The following is a 17,918-nucleotide window of genomic DNA, read 5'->3' as shown; positions in this document are numbered from 1 at the left end:
AAAAATATTCCCTTTCTGAGATAAACACCACTAGAAGGTTCAAGGAATAGTTTGCAAAATCTAAAACAAAAGTCCTCTGGGAAGGATTTTTTGGATTCCTTGGCTGCCCCCCGCCCCGCCCCCGCAAAGCTTTGCAGCTAAAAGTCAGTTCTACTGAATTCACTTTATAGAGCAGCTTCTTTTATAGTGTCTTCTATAATTACATCTGTCCACTGCCCCAGCTGCTCCCTAATAGCTCTGCTTGGCTTCAGTGAAAATGGCTCATCTCTCCTCCCTGGAGAGCTTTAAATAAAAGATCTGTGTATCTCTGTGTGGGGATGAGAGGATGAAGGGATGAGGGACTGGCTTTTGTTTTTCTTTTTTCTTTTTTAATTTGCTGCCTCTATTTGAGATGGGGATATAGGTGGCCAGCCTGAATTAATTTGATAGCTTTGTGGTGACACCCTAAGGATGAAGGAAGGTTTGGGATTGTGTCAAGCTCTGGTTTAGAATGACTTAATACAACTCTGCAGACGTCAGGATTGCTGTCCTCAGAGGCCCATGATGTTCTGATGTATGAGGACTGCACATTATCCTAAAAGCAGGCAAAAATAATAACATCCTGAGAGACCACATCACAGGTTGTGGTTTTTAAAAATAAGTCTGGTGGTCCATTTTTGCACATATTCTTTTCGTTTGCATTTTTCCTTCTCTAATTCCCAGCCTCACCATCACATGCAGAGAATGCTTGGTGTCCTGGCATTATGAATAAAGTAATGCTTCTCAATAGAATCTAGCAGCCCTAGCCGGTTTGGCTCACTGGATAGAGCGTCGGCCTGGGGACCGAAGAGTCCCAGGTTCGATTCCAGTCAAGGGCATGTACCTTGGTTGCAGGCACATCCCCAGTAGGGGGTGTGCAGGAGGCGGCTGATCGATGTTTCTCTCTCATTGATGTTTCTAACTCTCTATCCCTCTCCCTTCCTCTCTGTAAAAAATCAATAAAATATATTTTAAAAAGAAAAATATAATCTAGCAAGACTACCAAACGAAAAACCACCAGGATTTCTGGAGGCCAGCGAGCGTCGCTTGTAGCTGGAAGAGGCCTTCAACTGCAGGTGCTCAGGCATCAGGACTGGCACCACACCGTATCTGAAAGGTCAAGTTCATCCTGCCTGTGCAGTCCTGGAATCCTGCTCCACCAACCGCAGCAGCTGATCCAAGACAGTATTGATAAGGAACAAAGACAGTATTGATGAGGATGACTTGGATATGCATATTTTAAATTCCCTTCCGCTTTTCAAGCTTGACTCCTGTGCTTTGTCCAAGCATTCCCTGTGACATCAGAGATTCCCAGTTGGGTGTCTGCACACAGGCAGATGGGGGCAAACCTTAAATATTAAAAGATTAAAAGCTTTCATACTTAATGATATTGAAATATTAAAAGTGTTGAAATTGAGCATACTCTTTGGCTTAAAAATTCTACTTTTGGGAATTAAAGAACTAAGTAGACAAGGATATAAATTCATATGCCCAAGGATACCCGTTGACGTTAGGCCTATGTTTAAGAATGTGGACCCTGGGGTCAGATGGCCTGGGTCCCAATCTTGCCTCTACTTCTTATTAGTCACTGTTTCTTTGTCATTCAACTTCTCTGCCTTATAAATATCCTGACCTCACAGGGTCTGTGCTATCACAAGAAAGAAATGACTTAACCTGTGGAAGATGCTTAGCATGGTTTCTGGCACATAGTGTTTGTTACCAATAGGAGGAAAACTGGAAATAGCCTCCATATTCATTGATCTAATGAAACAAAATGTGGTCTGCTTTCAAGATATTCACATATTGAAAGAAAGACAATTAGGTTACGTGATAGTGTATTAAGTCTGAATTCTAAAGAGTTATATGTCAAAAGATTATAGTTGGGTTTTTTTGGTAGTGGAATTATAGACTACATGTTCCCCTCTGGACCATTGCTATTTTCTAAATTATCTATAAAGGAAATGTATAGTATAGTAAACATTGTCTTTTTAACGTCTTCAGAGTAATAACAGCTAACATTTATTGAAAGCTTACAGTGGAGATCAGGTTATATGAATATATGCATTGCTTGCACTGTCCCTATGAGGCAGGTGCTATGATTATCATCTCAATTTCACAATAGAGAAACTGAGGCACAGAGAGGCCCTGTCTGGCTCAGGGCCCGTATTTTTAGATTAGGTACTCCCTTTGTATGATTTCAGTACCAAAAGAGCAATGAACTACAGCATCCACAACAATAGCCTCGTTGCATTCACTGTTTAAAGGAAATGAGTAGAGTACCTCTCCTTCCTTGTGTCTGTGTTGCCAGCTAATAGATAAATTGGGAGCGGGGGGATCAGGTCTCCAACCTTCCTCTTAACTTATCGTGCTTAGCAAATGGGGAAAGTACATCAGGTGATGTAGTAAAATTGACTTTTCTGTGTAGCCCTTAAATCAGCGGTTCTCAACCTGTGGGTCGCGACCCCTTTGGCGGTCAAACAACCCTTTCACAGGGGTCGCCTAAGACCATCCTGCATATCAGATATTTACATTACAATTCGTAACAGTAGCAACATTACAGTTATGAAGTAGCAACGAAAATAATTTTATGGTTGGGTTACAACATGAGGAACTGTATTTAAAGGGCCAGAAGGTTGAGAACCACTGCCTTAAATAGAGTGCATTGACTTTACATTGCATTAACCAAACTGGAAATAGTTATAATTTTGCAAATCATAAACTGAAATAGTTGAGAAGTAACATATTTTTTTTTTCACTTTTACTTATTCAGATAGTCCTGAATGCATCTATTGGGTACCCTGAATGAGCCTTCTAATCTCTTTCATATGTGTAGAAGATAAGTTCAAAAAGTACAGGAACACGGTGACATTAGGGCCTGCAAATACGTAAGAGTCAATTATTTAGTTCCTGTAGCAATGAAGTGTCCCTTCAGTTCAGAGAGCTTAATTACCACAGATCAAAGGCATCTTGAGGAAACAGTGGATTTTCAGCAATTGTCTGTTTCTCTTGTAGAATTTCCACACTGGGGACTGAGCCTGCAACCCCGGGCATGTGCCCTGACCAGGAATCGAACCGTGACCTCCTGGTTCATAGGTCGATACTTAACCACTGAGCCATGCCAGCCGGGCACACAGTATCTATTTTTGAAAATCTTCTACCTTTATGATTTAAGAACCAACCTGGTCATTTACTAGCATGCAAAGCTGGTTGAAGGAGGGTGTCCAGACTAGTGTGTTCCTGGGTACCACGACCAATCGTGCATCCTTGAGACTAAAATACGAGTTTAGCCAGTGCATTTCTCAGAGGCAACTAATTAGGTTCGGGGAGCTTCTGGAGTTCAATTTATCATTAGATAAAGTCTCTGAAATCCAGAAGACCTGGCCTGGCCCATCTTGATAAATTGCCAGCCTAAGCCTCCCAGAACTCTGCTGGGAGGTGAAATTCACTGCTGTCTCCTGTGCTCAGAGATCTTTCTTGATCTTTTTCCCAGAAGAGGCTGAACTTCCTGAGAGGTGCTGGCAGGCGGGAGAGGGATCTCTCTCCTTGCTGTTGCTTACCTTCCCCTCTAGCAAATCTACTAGTAATACAACCCGTCAGCGACAGGACCTGCTCAGCAGTGGGCCAACCTGGCCACATCTTGCACATATGGCTCATCTTGCCAGTTAGCGAGATGGTAGAACTCTCCTGTGTCCCCGCGTTCCCCGCTGCCTTGCTAAGGATGCAGCGTGGTGCATGCAAGTAGCACGAGGATTTGGGCAGGCTTTGTCACTCGCAAACCTCGCACAAATCAGCCTTGGTCTCCTCAACTGCAGAACAGTGAGATGAATGCCTGCCTTACAAAGTTGTCAAAAATATAAAGGGTAGAAAGCATCTCGTTCAGGGCCTGGAACCTGCTAGGCACTCACAACGTCGTTTTTATTATAATCATTGTTCACTGCCTGTTAGAACTCAGGGGATTTAAATTATTCATTTTTTCCTCAACTCACTAATGTGAGCTGGCCCTGGGTCCTAGACCAGAGAGTCAGGAGTTGTGTTGTAGGAGTTGAGAGACAAGGTCAAATAACTTGTACACCTAGGTTTGCTTCCTGAAAGCAAATGGAATTTCATCTTTTATTTCATCTCTTTCTTCTTCCCACTTATTCTCTCTCGCCTCTCTCTTCTCCTCCCCTCCACTTCCCCAGGCAAGCCCTGGAATATTTTCATTACAATTTCAGAACCACGTATTTGTTGTTGTTGGAGATGGGACCCATATTAATTATTCTACCACACTCCTAATTACACACCAAACTCTAGTCTGTACTCAAGATACAATGTGATCTTCCTAAGCTAATGAACAATCCTTCCACCACCACCACCTCCCCCCGCCCCCCAAAAAAACACCTACATTTTCCAATTTTCCTGTAATTCAGAGGTGCCGTCACTGTGAACTTTTTTCGTTCTGTTTGGAAGCACTCAATGCCTGCTTTTCGTTAAGGTTCTGTTTTATAGCAAACCTGCAGCCGCAGTCAGAGAAAGGCAATAAGCCGATAGCACGGTTCCAGCACTTATCTGGAGCCCAGGCTTGCTTCCTGACCGCTTCTAACTGGTTGATTATCTCCAGACCCCGAAGTGCCAAATGCAAGTGTGGCTAGGCTGGCTGACTACAAAAGCCCAAAGATAAACTCTCGGAAGAACTATGGGACTGACGAGCACGCTGTTCGTGTTGCTTACAGTTTGGGCCGGCACGTGGATGAGGCTCAGAGGGCCTGTGACTCACAGGGCGGGCGCACGTTTCTCCCCCACGTGGGTCGCTGTTGGTAGTCTGCTGGACGCCGGACATCTGCAGGCAACCAGCCTCCTGTGCCTCCAAGCTGTGCTTGTGAAACCATGTCCTCCTGTGTGCGCCTTCTCTTGGCTGCTTCAGGGAAGACAGCCCAGGGGCTGGAGCTCTGGAATCTTGGCACATGCGGAGTTAGAGAGCAAAGGCAGGGCAGGGCGCCAGGGGCCCCGGGAGGCCGGGAGCTGGCCAGCGCGTCCTGGGTTTCCTTCCCCTCATGCCTCTCCCCCCTGTTGTTTTGCAGGTAGTGAAGCCGATTTTAGCTCCTCGAGCAGCACGGGCAGCATTTCCGCTCCTGAGGTCCACATGTCTGCCGCGGGAAGCAAGCGCTCCTCTTTCTCACGCAAGTAGGCACTGTCTCCTGCTCTGTGATTATTAAGACCCTTTGTACAGGTGACTCACCTGGACTTGATGCTTCTATAGAGCCGCCCAGATGACTGTCCAGTCATATCTTACTGGTCAGTGAGTGATTTTTGTTTGTGTTTTAGTGATTAGAAAGTGGTGGTTTTCTCTACCTGTCCTCCTGTGGTCACGTGGCGTGGCCTCTGTCATCTCTCATCCCGGCCTTGGCTCTGGGTCCAACCCGCTTTCTCTTCCTCACTCACCTGTGTACTCACCTGGGTATCCAGCTGGCCTTCCAGTTTCCACCCGCCTCCCCTCATGAATCTAGATTATGAATTCACCCTTTCTTTCTTCCAGCTGAGTTTCCTTTTCTTTATTTTTGTGCAAGAAGCATAATGACCATGTGGGCATCACAATATTTATGTGGGGAAAGGGTGAGGGAAGTATGACGTCCATAGGCATGAGTGGCCACCACAGAAAGGGGCAAAAGAGCAAAATAGCTAAGTGTGTGGGCTCTGGGGTCAGGCTACACCTTGGTTTGAACAGCAGCTTCACCTACAGGCTGTGTGGCCCCGAGCAAGTTGCTTATCTCCTCTAAGCCTCAGTCACCTCGTCTGTAAAATAGGGCTATAGTCATACCCACCTCATAAGGTTCATTGTTAGGATTAGATTGGCTGATAGAGGTAAAGTGTGGGCTCAGTGCTTGGAGCACGGTAAGCATCAACAGGGTTCGCCATGGATGCTGTTTGGATTGAGGGGAGAAGACCAGGGGACATGGGAGCCTCTTCACATGGGGTGGACAGAGATTCTCTGCTACCATCAGTGACTTATCCTACAAGTATTTGTTGAGCATCTACTGTGAGACAGGTTCTGGAGATAGGGCAGTAAACAAAATGCCATGAAAATTATATTCATTCTAGCAGGGAAAGAGAGACAATAAATGCATAAGCGATATAATTACTTTTAAAACATGCAGGGAAAGGCTATGGGAGAGTAATGGGATGTGTGGTGTGTTTCAGATAGGGGGGTTCTGGGAGACCTCGGCGATGAGGTGAGCTCTGAGCAGAGACCTGAACAAAGCGACGGATGAGCCACAAGGCACTTGGGGGTGATTTGTCTCTAGACTTTGGGGCTGTCACTTGGCTCTCCTGGGCCACAGTGTCCAAATGTGTACAAAAGAGGTTGGACTACACGATGTTTTAAGGTCCGTTCCTGGAAGAAAGCTGTCCCATTTCTAAAACCTTGCATTTCCAGGAGTCAGCAAGAGAATAGCTCCATTCCTCTTGGGGAAGCCGCAGCTTGGGCTGATGTTTACAGAGGGACCTGAGACGCACAGTGTAGAGTTTATTGAAAACAAAGCTGAAGCCAGACAATCCTGTAACAAAAGAGTGAAGTCCACACGAAAAAGCAGTCATTCTGTTCCCAAACACCATCTGTTTTGGAAATAAAGTGCCTCTGAGATCACAGGACGGTGCATATAAACGTTCTCTGTATAAGTCAGATGTGGCTTGCTCTGAAAATAACCCATTTATCTAACCCATTCAAGAAATTAGCCCATACCCATGGTACAGGTATCAAAGAGCAGAGAGGCAAAAGGAAAAACAAATGTCCTGAAGAAGAAGCCAAATTGCCAAATTTGTTAAGCTTTTCAAAGGAATTTGTATTTGTGGTTAAATTTCAAGGTAATGCCAGTAATGCTGAGTGACTTAGAGAAAATATGCTAGTCTGGAATCCATATCTCTAAGTGGTTAAAAACTGATATGATAAACATAAAATAGCTAAATCTAACTATGTGCAAATCAGATGTATGTTTAGTAGATGGAAAAATGAAGCTGGAAATGTTCTATCCATTATCCTCACTTTTTTTTTAATCCTGACCCCAGGACATGCTTATTGGCTTTAGAGAAAAAGGAAGGGAGGGAAGGATGAAGGGAGGGAGGGAAAGAGAGAGGAAGAAAGGGAGAGAGAGAGAGAGAGAGAGAATGAACAGTGACTGGGGAATCGAACCTGCAACCCAGGTATGTGCCCTGATTAGGAATCAAACCTGTAACCTTTCAGTGTACCAGACAACACTCCCACTAACTGAGCCACACCAGTCAGGGCTCTCACTTTTTTTAATCTGACCCAGGCACAGCACCATGCGTAGATTTCTATGATGGAATAGCTCAGCATTTCACGTAGTCTTTGTGATCCACACATTGAGGGCAACTCCTGTAAATGGTCCAGTATCCATGCCAAATTCTGTAATAGCGTGTGATCTATTTAATTGGCTCGTTCCTCCTGTTAGAAAGGAATTTTCTCTGTGTAGAATTAGCTCCTGGGAGAAAGCATGGCAGGAACATTGGCAAAGGTGGGGTGAGAGGAATGAGGGACAAGGTGGAGTTGGGGAGAATAGTTTTGATAGGTGACTTTAGAAACAACACATTAGAGATTTGCAAATGATCTCTTATAGAAGGCCAACTCCGCTGATGTATCTGAGGTATTCTCTTCCTTAAACTAAAACCCTATCTGATCAGAGGCAGATGGAAGCGGGAAGAAAAGAAGGGCTTGGGATTTGGAGTCAGACCTGAGTTCAGCCTCCACTGTTTATTAGGTGCATGACCCAGGGCCCTGAGCCTCAGTTTCCTCTCCTGGAAAATGGGGTAATAATGGCATCTACCTCCTGCTGCTGTTGCTGATGGTGGTGGTGCTGATTATGGTGATGCTGACCATTCCAATTTGCTAGAGCTGCCATGACAAAATGCCCCTCCTGAGGTTTCCATCTTCACATCTCCCTGTCTCTCACTTCGCATTTTTCCTACTCATGCTTGCAGGCCTGGGGTGGGGTCAGCAGAGTTCTATCTCTCCCCTGTGGACTTCATTCTTGTTCACCAAACCAGGGAGGTTAGGTGGGCTGAGGAGGGGTAGCATTGGGTTTGCCTATTCACAGCCACGACCAATATGGAATCCCTGCTTCTCCTTCCAAATGTTTTATCATCATCCATGATGACTTTGGATTAAACTAAATGTAAGGAACAGAAGAGACATTTTTAAGTATGTACTTTCTCTTAAAAAAAAGTTAGCTGTTACAGTCTAGTCATTCATTTCCTGAAATGCATGTGAATATATTTGAAGGCTTGATTGTACTTCAGTCATGTTTAATAGCTTAAGAGTTTTTGCTTTCGTCTGTAGAGCAGATGAGTTCTTACAAAACCCCATCTAATTGGATGTGTGTCTTAGTCACATACTACACTGAAGAAGGCAGAGGCAAATTCTTCAGGTAATAACCACATAGATAGCCAGTCCCTAATGTACCTGTGTACAAGCTCAAAACAGTATATTCCACTTGGGTAAAGTAGGAGGCATTTCTGTAGCGTGAAAAGACCTGGATTTCATTCCCCGTTCAGCTCTGTGCTCTTGAGCCAGTTTTTTGTTTGTTTGTGGGTTTTGTTTGTTTTTTTCTCTCTCTCGGAGCCTCAGTTACTTACTGAGTACATCACGGAGTATTTCACTGATCACACAAGGGAGATAACCTCTGTACCAGCTTTATATCCAGCATGACGGTCAGTTACATGAAACAGTGTTCATAAAGCACCAGGAACAGGGCTGGAGTCACAGGAGGTCCGTGGTGAAGGCTGACTCAAGAGGATTCCCCAGGTCACAATTAGGGCGAGTTCCTTCCTGTCTGCCCTGACTTGTAATGGCTAATCCTCCAAACTCCTCACAGCCACAGTAAGAAGCGGTCAGGCCAGTTGGTGCCAGGCCTGGAAGGGACGTATGAAGAAGCAAATCCAAGCCAGGGTGCATGTTCTCTGCAGCTACTCCCGAGGCCCTCCCACCCCCGGGGCTGCTCAAGTTGGTTTGTCACAAAGCCATCAGCCCATCTGTTCTCCATAAAGCGCCCCCTTTTCAGGAAGAGGAGACCGAGTCCATTTGCATGATTTCAAAAGGAAAGAACCTTTTAACTTTCCAACGTGGCGATGTCTCCTTTGTGTGTGATTTATGGGTTGACAGCTAGTTGACATTGTGTTTGATTTTAAATAACTGTGGGTTGGGAGCCAAGTGCACCCACGTGCACACTCACATTCCCGTTCACACACGTTTCTCATTGAGATGTGTCGGTTGGACACGGCGGTAATTAAAATGGCAAGCGGGGGATCATCAGAAAGCAGGACTGACTGCTCTGTGTCCTGTTCCAACACTCTTTTCAAAATGCTCCCCTGGAACCAGATTAACAGGGAGTGGAAACAAGTTTCTTCTCTAATGACACCCTAAGTTCAATTGCCCTGAACAGCTTACCAAATGCCCTCATATGCATTCTTTGATTTTTCATATCAACTTTGTGGACAGGAGAAGTTATCATATATCCCGTAGGTTAAGTTCCTACTATGTGGAAGTGCCAGGACTTAAACCCAGTGTATTCAGTTACCAGTCATCCAGGGAGCACCTAGTGTGTGCCAGGCAGCAGCGGGGATAGGAAAGGCCAGGCTGTGTTTCTGCCCACAGCATGCCCCCATCCCCCGGGAAAGGAGGGTTGGAGTTGTGATGCATTGTGGTTCGTTTCACATTGGAAGTTTGCACAGAGTATTAGAGAGCAACAAGGAATGGCACCTGCACCGGCCTTGGGAAGGAAGAATCCAGAGAAGGCTGCTTGGAGTAGGTGCCCATCAGTTTCGAAGTAGGGGGTACCCCAGAGGCTTAGGGTAGGGGGCAGGAGAATATTCTAGGCAGAGAACCTTAGAAGCTTAAAAATATAAAGGTGTTGGAGAGCGAAGATTGTCAGGAAACTGTAAGTCGTTTGGAATGCTGGGATAGAGGGCGGAGCGGGGCGTGGCAGAGGATGGGTGGGACAGGGTGGTGGGATTGGACCTTGCGGACATGCTAAGGAGTTTGGCCTTTATTCTGGAGGTGGGGGAGCCAGCGAATGGCTTGGGGGAGGCCAGTGATATTCAAATTCCATTTTGGAAAGGCCACTCCAGCCGCAGGACCAGCCTCCTTGCCCGAGGGGTCAAGACAAGAGGCCAGGGAGCGAAGAGGGGGCTGTTACAACATTTCAGCAGTTAAATGATAAAGGTTGTGCTAAGTTATGGGGGATGGAAAGAGAAGGGTAAACAATAAGTGGTTAAAATTATAGACCTGATACATGTATGTGGGCTGTGTTTATTGTTCTATTTTCTCCTCCTTCTTTATGGACAGTCCCCTACTTCCCCATTCTCCAAATGAGCCAACCCAATCGTCTGAACCCACCTGAAGCTGAAACAGGTGTCCTGGAACAAACACCACATCTTCAAAACTGCCTCCAGAATGAACCTAAACCAAATCAATATTTACATGGTTTGTGTTCCGAGCAGGCTGCTGGGTTTAATCCAAAACAAGCTTTGTGGTCAGAAACCATTTGAAACAACAGCAGAGGGAGAGGTTGCCGGTGCCAATGGCACAAGGAGAGAAAGTATCGGGCAGGTGGGAAGAAAGCTGCTCACAAGGGCAGTTTGTACCAATAATTACATTGCCTCTTTCTAACTCTGTAAGTTGGATTTCCTTAGTAGTAACTAGCTCTAAGGAGTAAAGCATTAGCGGTGGCTACCAATAGCCTCGAGGGTTTTAACATTTTTTAAAAAATATATTTTATTGATTTTTTACAGAGAGGAAGGGAGAGGGATAGAGAGTTAGAAACATCGATGAGAGAGACATCGATCAGCTGCCTCCTGCACACTCCCCACAGGGTATGTGCCCTCAACCAAGGTACATGCCCTTGACCGGAATCGAACCTGGGACCCTTGAGTCCGCAGGCTGATGCTCTATCCACTGAGCCAAACCAGTTAGGGCTTAACGTGTTTTTTTTTTCATGCTCTTCCCTCAGCCGAGGTCCCCACGGGCGGAGTAATGGAGCTTCATCGCACAAGTCTGGCAACAGCCCACCGTCCCCACGCGAGAAGGACCTTCTGTCCATGCTATGCAGGAATCAGCTGAGCCCTGTCAACATCCATCCCAGCTATGCGCCTTCTTCCCCAAGTAGTAGCAACTCTGGCTCCTACAAAGGAAGTGACTGTAGCCCAATCATGAGGTGAGTACTAATCATCTTTCAATTCACGGTTCCTGGTTCATCCTACGTGGTAAGTTTTCTTTAAAAAATAGTTACGCAACTCTTGATCCGCTGTCTTATTCTGCAACAAGACACTTCTCTTTCCCACACTCAGCTCATGGTTTAAGGGCTGCTGTAGAAAGAACGCCAGCCACAATCTCTCTTAAGTTTCAGCAATCCAAGTGGTGAGTGGGTAGGAAGGAAAATGGAATCACTCATGTGTTCATTTAGATACCAGTTATGTGTTGAGTACCACATTGTGCCAGGTACTGTGCTTAGAATAGAGCAGCGAGCAATAGAGATGGGCCCTGTGTGTACCACCCAGAGGAGAAGAAAGACCTGACTCATCTCATGACAACAACTCATTAAGATTATTCTGCAAGTAGATGTGTATGTAAAAGGTGGCCAGGGGTCCCACTCTGAAGGGATCGCTGAGAAAGTGAAATTGAAATGAGATCTGAAGGTCAAACAAGGAATGAGTTAGTCCTTGAGGGATGGGGGTGGGGAAGCAGAAAGAAGGAACTGCACATCCAAAAGGGCCAGGACAGGAGGAACAGAGGGCTGGGAGCTGGACTCAGGCCCTCTTGGATGGAGTGCAGGCTCAGGGGGAACAGGGCGAGGGCAGTGGCTTGGGCTGGGTCCAGAGTCAGGGAAGAAGCTGCCAGCCGTCCTCCGTCAGCCCCTTCCTCTGGGCGTCTGTTCTCATCAGTCAGCTCTCGTACAGCCTGGCAGGGGCCTGGATTCCAGCTCTGGGTGGTTTGTAGAACATCAGGCACCTCTCTTACCAAACACACTCAGCCTCGTTCCCGTCAGAAGGAGGAAACTGCCCACCGAATCAGCACACTCACTCCAGGGACTGGTCTCGGAACAATTTGAATTCAACGCGTAACAATCAGGATGTTAAGGGCACATTGTGTGGAAAGTTAGGTCATCTCGCTCCCTTCCTTCCCTCCCGCCTGCCCTCACTCATTGTCCTTTAACATAACAGCCTGCTACTCTGCACTGGCAGGCAAGCCCTGGACCATTGTGTATTATTTTGTCTGAGATCATTCAGAAGCCATAGAAAATCCTCTCTCTCCCTTGTCACCCTCCCCACACACTACCCTGATATTCCATGTACTGAACATCCTAAGCCTGGCAGGTATATTGCCATCCCCTTTCATGGTGAGGTCACATGTTACTGAAGTTTAAGATCTCAACACACGGCTGCCACTTCTTCTCAAGCTCTTTTCTGTGCCTTACTTGGCCTTTTTATACTAAAGGTAACATTCCGATACTTGGGCTGTTTCAGGCGGTCTGGAAGGTACATGTCCTGCGGTGAGAATCATGGGGTGAAGCCCCCAAATCCAGAGCAGTATTTGACTCCCCTGCAGCAGAAAGAGGTGACAGTGAGACACCTGAAGACCAAGCTGAAGGAGTCTGAGCGCCGACTCCACGAGAGGTGAGTCCCAGTTCCTCGCACAGGGTGGTTTAGGACAGTTGTTTTTGTTTTGTTTTGTTTTTTTTCTATAAAATGAAATATGAAACTACACTGTAGAAAAGTGGAAAAGAAGAAATGTGATTTCATTTCTGTCATATTTCATAACTCAGTCTCAGAAGATTTGGCTGTTTCAGGAGTTCAGGGGCCCTCCTTGGTTAGAGGGGACCACCTGCTCTGGGTGTGAGCAGCTTTGACAGGAGGAGTTGGGTGTGTGCCTGACTATATTTAAATGGCAGGAACACTCAGAGCAACAATCCATACTTCCAGCCCAATGGGTCACACACAGGGAGCCCCTAGTAAGCTCTGTTTATTTCTGTGAGAGTGGATGGCTGTGTGCACTGTGATTCCTGCCAGCTATTTCTGTGCTGAAGGAAGAGGTTCATTATTCTTGGCCAAGTGTTGAGGTAAAAAGCAAAACAAAGCAGCCCATGCTTAAGAGATCTTATCTCGGAGAGAAGAGACCTTTGACAGTTGGAGCAGATGAGATTCTCTGCTTGATGGTTTTCCCCTGGAACATTTTAGGATGGATGGGCAGAGCTCCGACCAGGGTAGCTGTGAACCCAGGGTAAGGTTGCCCGGAGTCAGACCCTATTTTCTGGAAGTCTTTGGAGTATGATTTGAGGAAACCATGAGAGGGTTTGAGCAGTCATGGGAGGGAGAAAATTCAAGCCTAAGCTTAAAGCAGCAAAACTGACAACATCTCTTCAGATATGTCAAGATCCTCACTGCCAGGTCTTCATATCCCTGAGAATGTGTGGACATAGGAAGGCATTACATGTAAGGAAGAAATTTTCAACAAAGATCTTGAAGTAGAGTCCTTTAAGGGATCTAAAAACATAGGCTAGATTCTCTTCAGTGTAGGATGGATCTGGTATCATCTTACCTGAGAGAAGATAGAATAATCAATTTTTCACAAAGTCCTTGCAACATGTATCATTTTATGATTTAATTTTTTAAAAAAGATTATCACTGGAATATGATGAGAGAAATTCTGCCTTCTTAGGTAGGTGATTGAAAGTGAAATGGGCCCAGCTGGAGTGGCTCAGTAATTAAGCAGCAACCTATGAATCGGGAGGTCTCAGTTCGATTCTCGATCAGAGCACATGCCTGGGTTGTGGGCTCCATCCCCATTGTGGGGCATGCAGGAGGCAGCCAATCAGTGATTCTCTCTCATCATTGATGTTTCTATCTCTCTCTCCCTCTCCCTTCCTCTCTGAAATCAATAACAATATGTATATATTTTTAAAAGTGGCATGGACTTTCCTTCCACAAACTACCTATATATATATTAAAGGCTAATATGCAAAGTGTCCCCTTGGGTGTTTGACCGTGAGACTGGAAGTTCAGTTGCTCACTATGACCTGCACTGACCACCAGGAGGTGGCACAGAATGAAGGAAAGCCCGATCAGCCCTGATTGCCAGCCAGGCCTAGAGACCCTACCCATGCACAAATTTTGTACACCAGGCCTCTAGTAAGTATATAAAAGGATAACTGAGAGACTCTAATATGTTCTAATAATAAATTTTCAAATATTAAGGTTGGTCTTTTTAAATATATTTTTATTGATTGCAGAGAGGAAGAGAGAGGGAGAGAGAAAGAAACATCAATGATGAGAGAGAATCATCAGCTGACTGCCTCCTGCACACCCCCTACTGGGGATCGAGACCACAACTCGGGCATGTGCCCTGACCAGGAATCGAACCATGACCTCCTGGTTCATAGGTCAACACTCAACCACTGAGCCATGCCAGCTGGGCTCAAATATTAAGTATTAAATAAGGTATAATGCTTGTAAAATACTTAATGCAGTGTCTGACATGTAGTGATGCTCCAAAAAGAGGGGAAAAAACAATAGGAGTGCTTTTTATTCTGATTCTAGTTACTAGAACAGGGGTCCTCAAACTTTTTAAACAGGGGGCGAGTTCACTGTCCCTCAGACCGTTGGAGGGCCGGACTATAGTTTTAAAAAAAACTATGAACAAATTCCTATGCACACTGCACATATCTTATTTTGAAGTAAAAAAACAAAACGGGAACAAATACAATATTTGTATTTGCATGTGGCCCGCGGGCCGTAGTTTGAGGACCCCTGTACTAGAATTGTTTTAGCTATTTTACAGTTGGGGGTGGGCTTATTTATGGGTATTAACCTGGGAAAGAAAAAATGTCAAAACTGATTTAATTAAGTCTGTGTTTCAAGTGGAAGAGCTTGGTCATTTGCCTGTGTGTCAGCTGGCTCAGAGATGACATTTTTCTCAGCCTCATGGGTCTGCTCCTCTTCTCACTGCAGGGAAACAGAAATTGTGGAGCTGAAGTCCCAGCTGGCCCGGATGAGGGAAGACTGGATTGAAGAAGAGTGCCACCGGGTGGAGGCCCAGTTGGCCCTCAAGGAGGCCAGGAAAGAGATCAAACAGCTCAAACAGGTCATCGAGACCATGAGGAGCAGCCTGGCCGATAAAGACAAAGGCATTCAGAAATACTTCGTGGACATCAACATTCAGAACAGGAAGCTGGAGTCCCTCCTGCAGAGCATGGAGCTGGCGCACAGTGGCTCCCTGAGGGATGAGCTGTGCCTGGACTTCTCCTGCGATTCCCCGGAGAAAAGCTTCCCCCGAGACACCCCTGTTGGCCGGACGGCAGATGGGCTGTCCGCGGAAGAGCAGGTCACAGAGGAAGGGGCGGACAGTGAGCTGCTGGTGGGAGACAGCATGGTGGATGGCTCGGATTTGTTGGATGAGCTGGCGATGGCCACTGCCACCCAGGCTGGCGACCTGGAGCTGCTGCATTGCACCCCTGGGGCAAAGGTCCTGGCGATCATCCCCACGGAGGTGGGTCCAGAGGTGGGCCGTGTGGTGGTGGAGCAGGCTGTGCAGACCGACGTGGTGCCCTACAGCCCCGCGGTCTCCGAGCTCATTCAGTACGTGCTCCAGCTCCAGGACCCCTGTGCCTGGGGCTCAGCATCGCCTTCTGAGTCCGCAGCTGATTCCACAGAAAGCTTCCCGGAGTCCATCTCCGCATTGATGGTTGATTTAACTCCAAAGAATCCAAACTCAGCCATCCTTTTGTCTCCCGTGGAGACCCCAGACGCCACGGTGGAGGCGCAAGCTCCTGCAGATCGCCTCATGAGAGAGCTGGATTTCGCAGGTAGCACAGAAGAAAGGCTGGACGGCATCATCCCACGGGCCCCGGGGGTCGTGGGGAGGCAGTACTGGAGCCGCAGTTTCCTGGTGGATCTCCTGGCCGTGGCTGCCCCCGTGGTGCCCACCGTGCTGTGGGTGTTCAGTACTCAGAGGGGGGGCACGGATCCCGTGTACAACATCGGGGCCTTGCTCCGGGGCTGCTGCGTGGTTGCCCTGCACTCGCTCCGCCGCACCGCCTTCCACGTCCAGACCTAGAGAGCAGTGGTGGTTCCGTGTGCCAGTGGGTCCCAGGAGGTGTGGTGCCAGGTGGAGAAGCAGCAGGTCGACCCAGGGCGGTCTCTGTTCTGTCGTGTTGCTCCTCGGTATTTGATTTGCACTATGTTTAGTGGGAGCCTGTTCCCTGTGGCAGCCCGGAGGTATCTTCAAAGGCATGGAGACCTGGTTCAAGTCAAAAGCCCCACCCGTGTGGTGTCGAAAGCATGCTCGTGACCCTGCGTGTCGTCAGAGGTGCCCGTTCTTACCCTGGTGGTTCAGGAAGAGAAAATGCAAAGTTTGCACTTTCCAGACAGCTTCTGTCCTGCCGGCATGCGATCTCCTTGCTTTGCTTCGTGCTGTTTTCCAATGTGTGATTGTTCCAGCATTCCTGATGGTCTTGTGCATAGCAGGGGACTGTAACCAAAAATGAACATGTATTTGCGCCCTTGGTTTGAAGAAGTCTTGACTAATCCTTTAGTGTCTTCATTGGGGTTGATAAAGTGAGTGTTTGCCGTTTTCTACTAAATGTAGCTCCAAAGTCTAAAAATGGCTTGTTTGTTCTTAAATCTGTTAATTGAAACTGTCTGTAAGTTTACAGTGTATTAACTTATTTTTTGCTTCTTATATATAGTGTTTTATTGGAAATGGTTTGTAACCAGACACTTTGGCATGATGAAAATAAAGATTAGTGTTTCCAGTTAAATAAATGTTTTATCCTCCTATAAAATGATGATCTCTGCAGTTTTATTTTAATAGATAAAAAAAGATTAAATGAGTAGCAGATCCTTCCATGGTTATCAATAGTGGTCTGTAAAAATGGGATTAATTTAAGAAATTAGAAAGAGGAAACATAATTATTAAAGGTGAGGATTTCCTATCCTGTATTTTTTTAAAACACAACATTGTTTCTGAGTAAAAGTAGCTTTGGTGGTTGGTTTGTTTTTAAATTACCCATACACTTGTTTTTCCACATATTTATTCAGAAAGGATATGTTGACTATTTTCAGGAAAGTTGTATTGATTTTTTCCCAGGCATGTTAAGGGTGCAGAGAGGGAGAATATGCTAGGACCATACACCCTCCTCCCCTTGGAATAATAGGGTGAGGGTAGGTGGCTGGGGAAGGATGAGATAGTATTTGATCTGTATTCATTTCTTCACATCAATCTTGGGAAGTGGGTATTACTCCATTTTACAGATGAGGGAGCTGAGCCTCAAAGACGTGCTCAGAATGTCCTAATTCATCTCTGAAGCCAAGATTTCAAGAGTCAGCAAAGCAAATACCTTTCCACTTTACCACACAAAAGGAAGCGACCTGGAGAATATCCTAACTTCTCATTCAGAAACTCTTCTTCCATGTAGAACTTTTTACCTTTAATACTTTATTTTTTATCTACTATGCCTTGGTTATTGCCCATCCCCCAATAAAATATTAACTCTTTGAGGGCAGGAATCTGTGTTCTGTTTTGTTCATAAATTATGTCAAGAATTTAGAACAGTATATGGCACATAGTAGGTGTTAGGTCCACGCCCACAGGAGCCAGGTCAAGAGACGTGAGTGTTTAAGAAATTTTATTACATTCTTGTCTCAGCCCTTCTGTTCACAGATGTAACAATAAATTTATAAATTTTGTTTTGTAACTTCATTCAGCCTGGTTCCTCTCAGCATCGACTTAACAGTAGGGATTCTAGCAATAGCTGTTAAATGAAATAATTTATCCAACAAATTCTTATTGGGTACTCACATGCTAGGCACTTTACTGGCTTGGTCTTCAGTGGTGGAGGATACTGTTTCTCCCTTGAGAG

At 46.0% G+C, this 17,918-nt stretch overlaps 1 protein-coding gene across 4 annotated transcripts in view; it reads left to right on the top strand.

The window, feature by feature from the left end:
* Positions 1 to 16,841, top strand: part of SYBU (syntabulin) — a 75,661-nt gene extending 58,820 nt beyond the window's left edge. For all 4 annotated transcript variants that reach the window (XM_036338096.1, XM_036338095.1, XM_036338094.1 and 1 more), the window contains 4 exons: positions 5,079 to 5,181; positions 11,016 to 11,219; positions 12,529 to 12,678; positions 15,010 to 16,841. In XM_036338096.1, the coding sequence (XP_036193989.1) occupies positions 5,079 to 5,181; positions 11,016 to 11,219; positions 12,529 to 12,678; positions 15,010 to 16,114 (1,562 nt within the window). In that variant the 3' untranslated portion in view covers positions 16,115 to 16,841. The remainder of the gene's footprint in view (positions 1 to 5,078; positions 5,182 to 11,015; positions 11,220 to 12,528; positions 12,679 to 15,009) is intronic.
* Positions 16,842 to 17,918: the final 1,077 nt, after the last annotated feature.

The sequence above is a fragment of the Myotis myotis genome, unplaced genomic scaffold (assembly GCF_014108235.1).
Source record: "Myotis myotis isolate mMyoMyo1 unplaced genomic scaffold, mMyoMyo1.p scaffold_m19_p_16, whole genome shotgun sequence".
In the NCBI taxonomy this organism is placed as follows: Eukaryota; Metazoa; Chordata; class Mammalia; order Chiroptera; family Vespertilionidae; genus Myotis; species Myotis myotis.
This window is presented reverse-complemented; position numbering and strand designations above follow the sequence as displayed.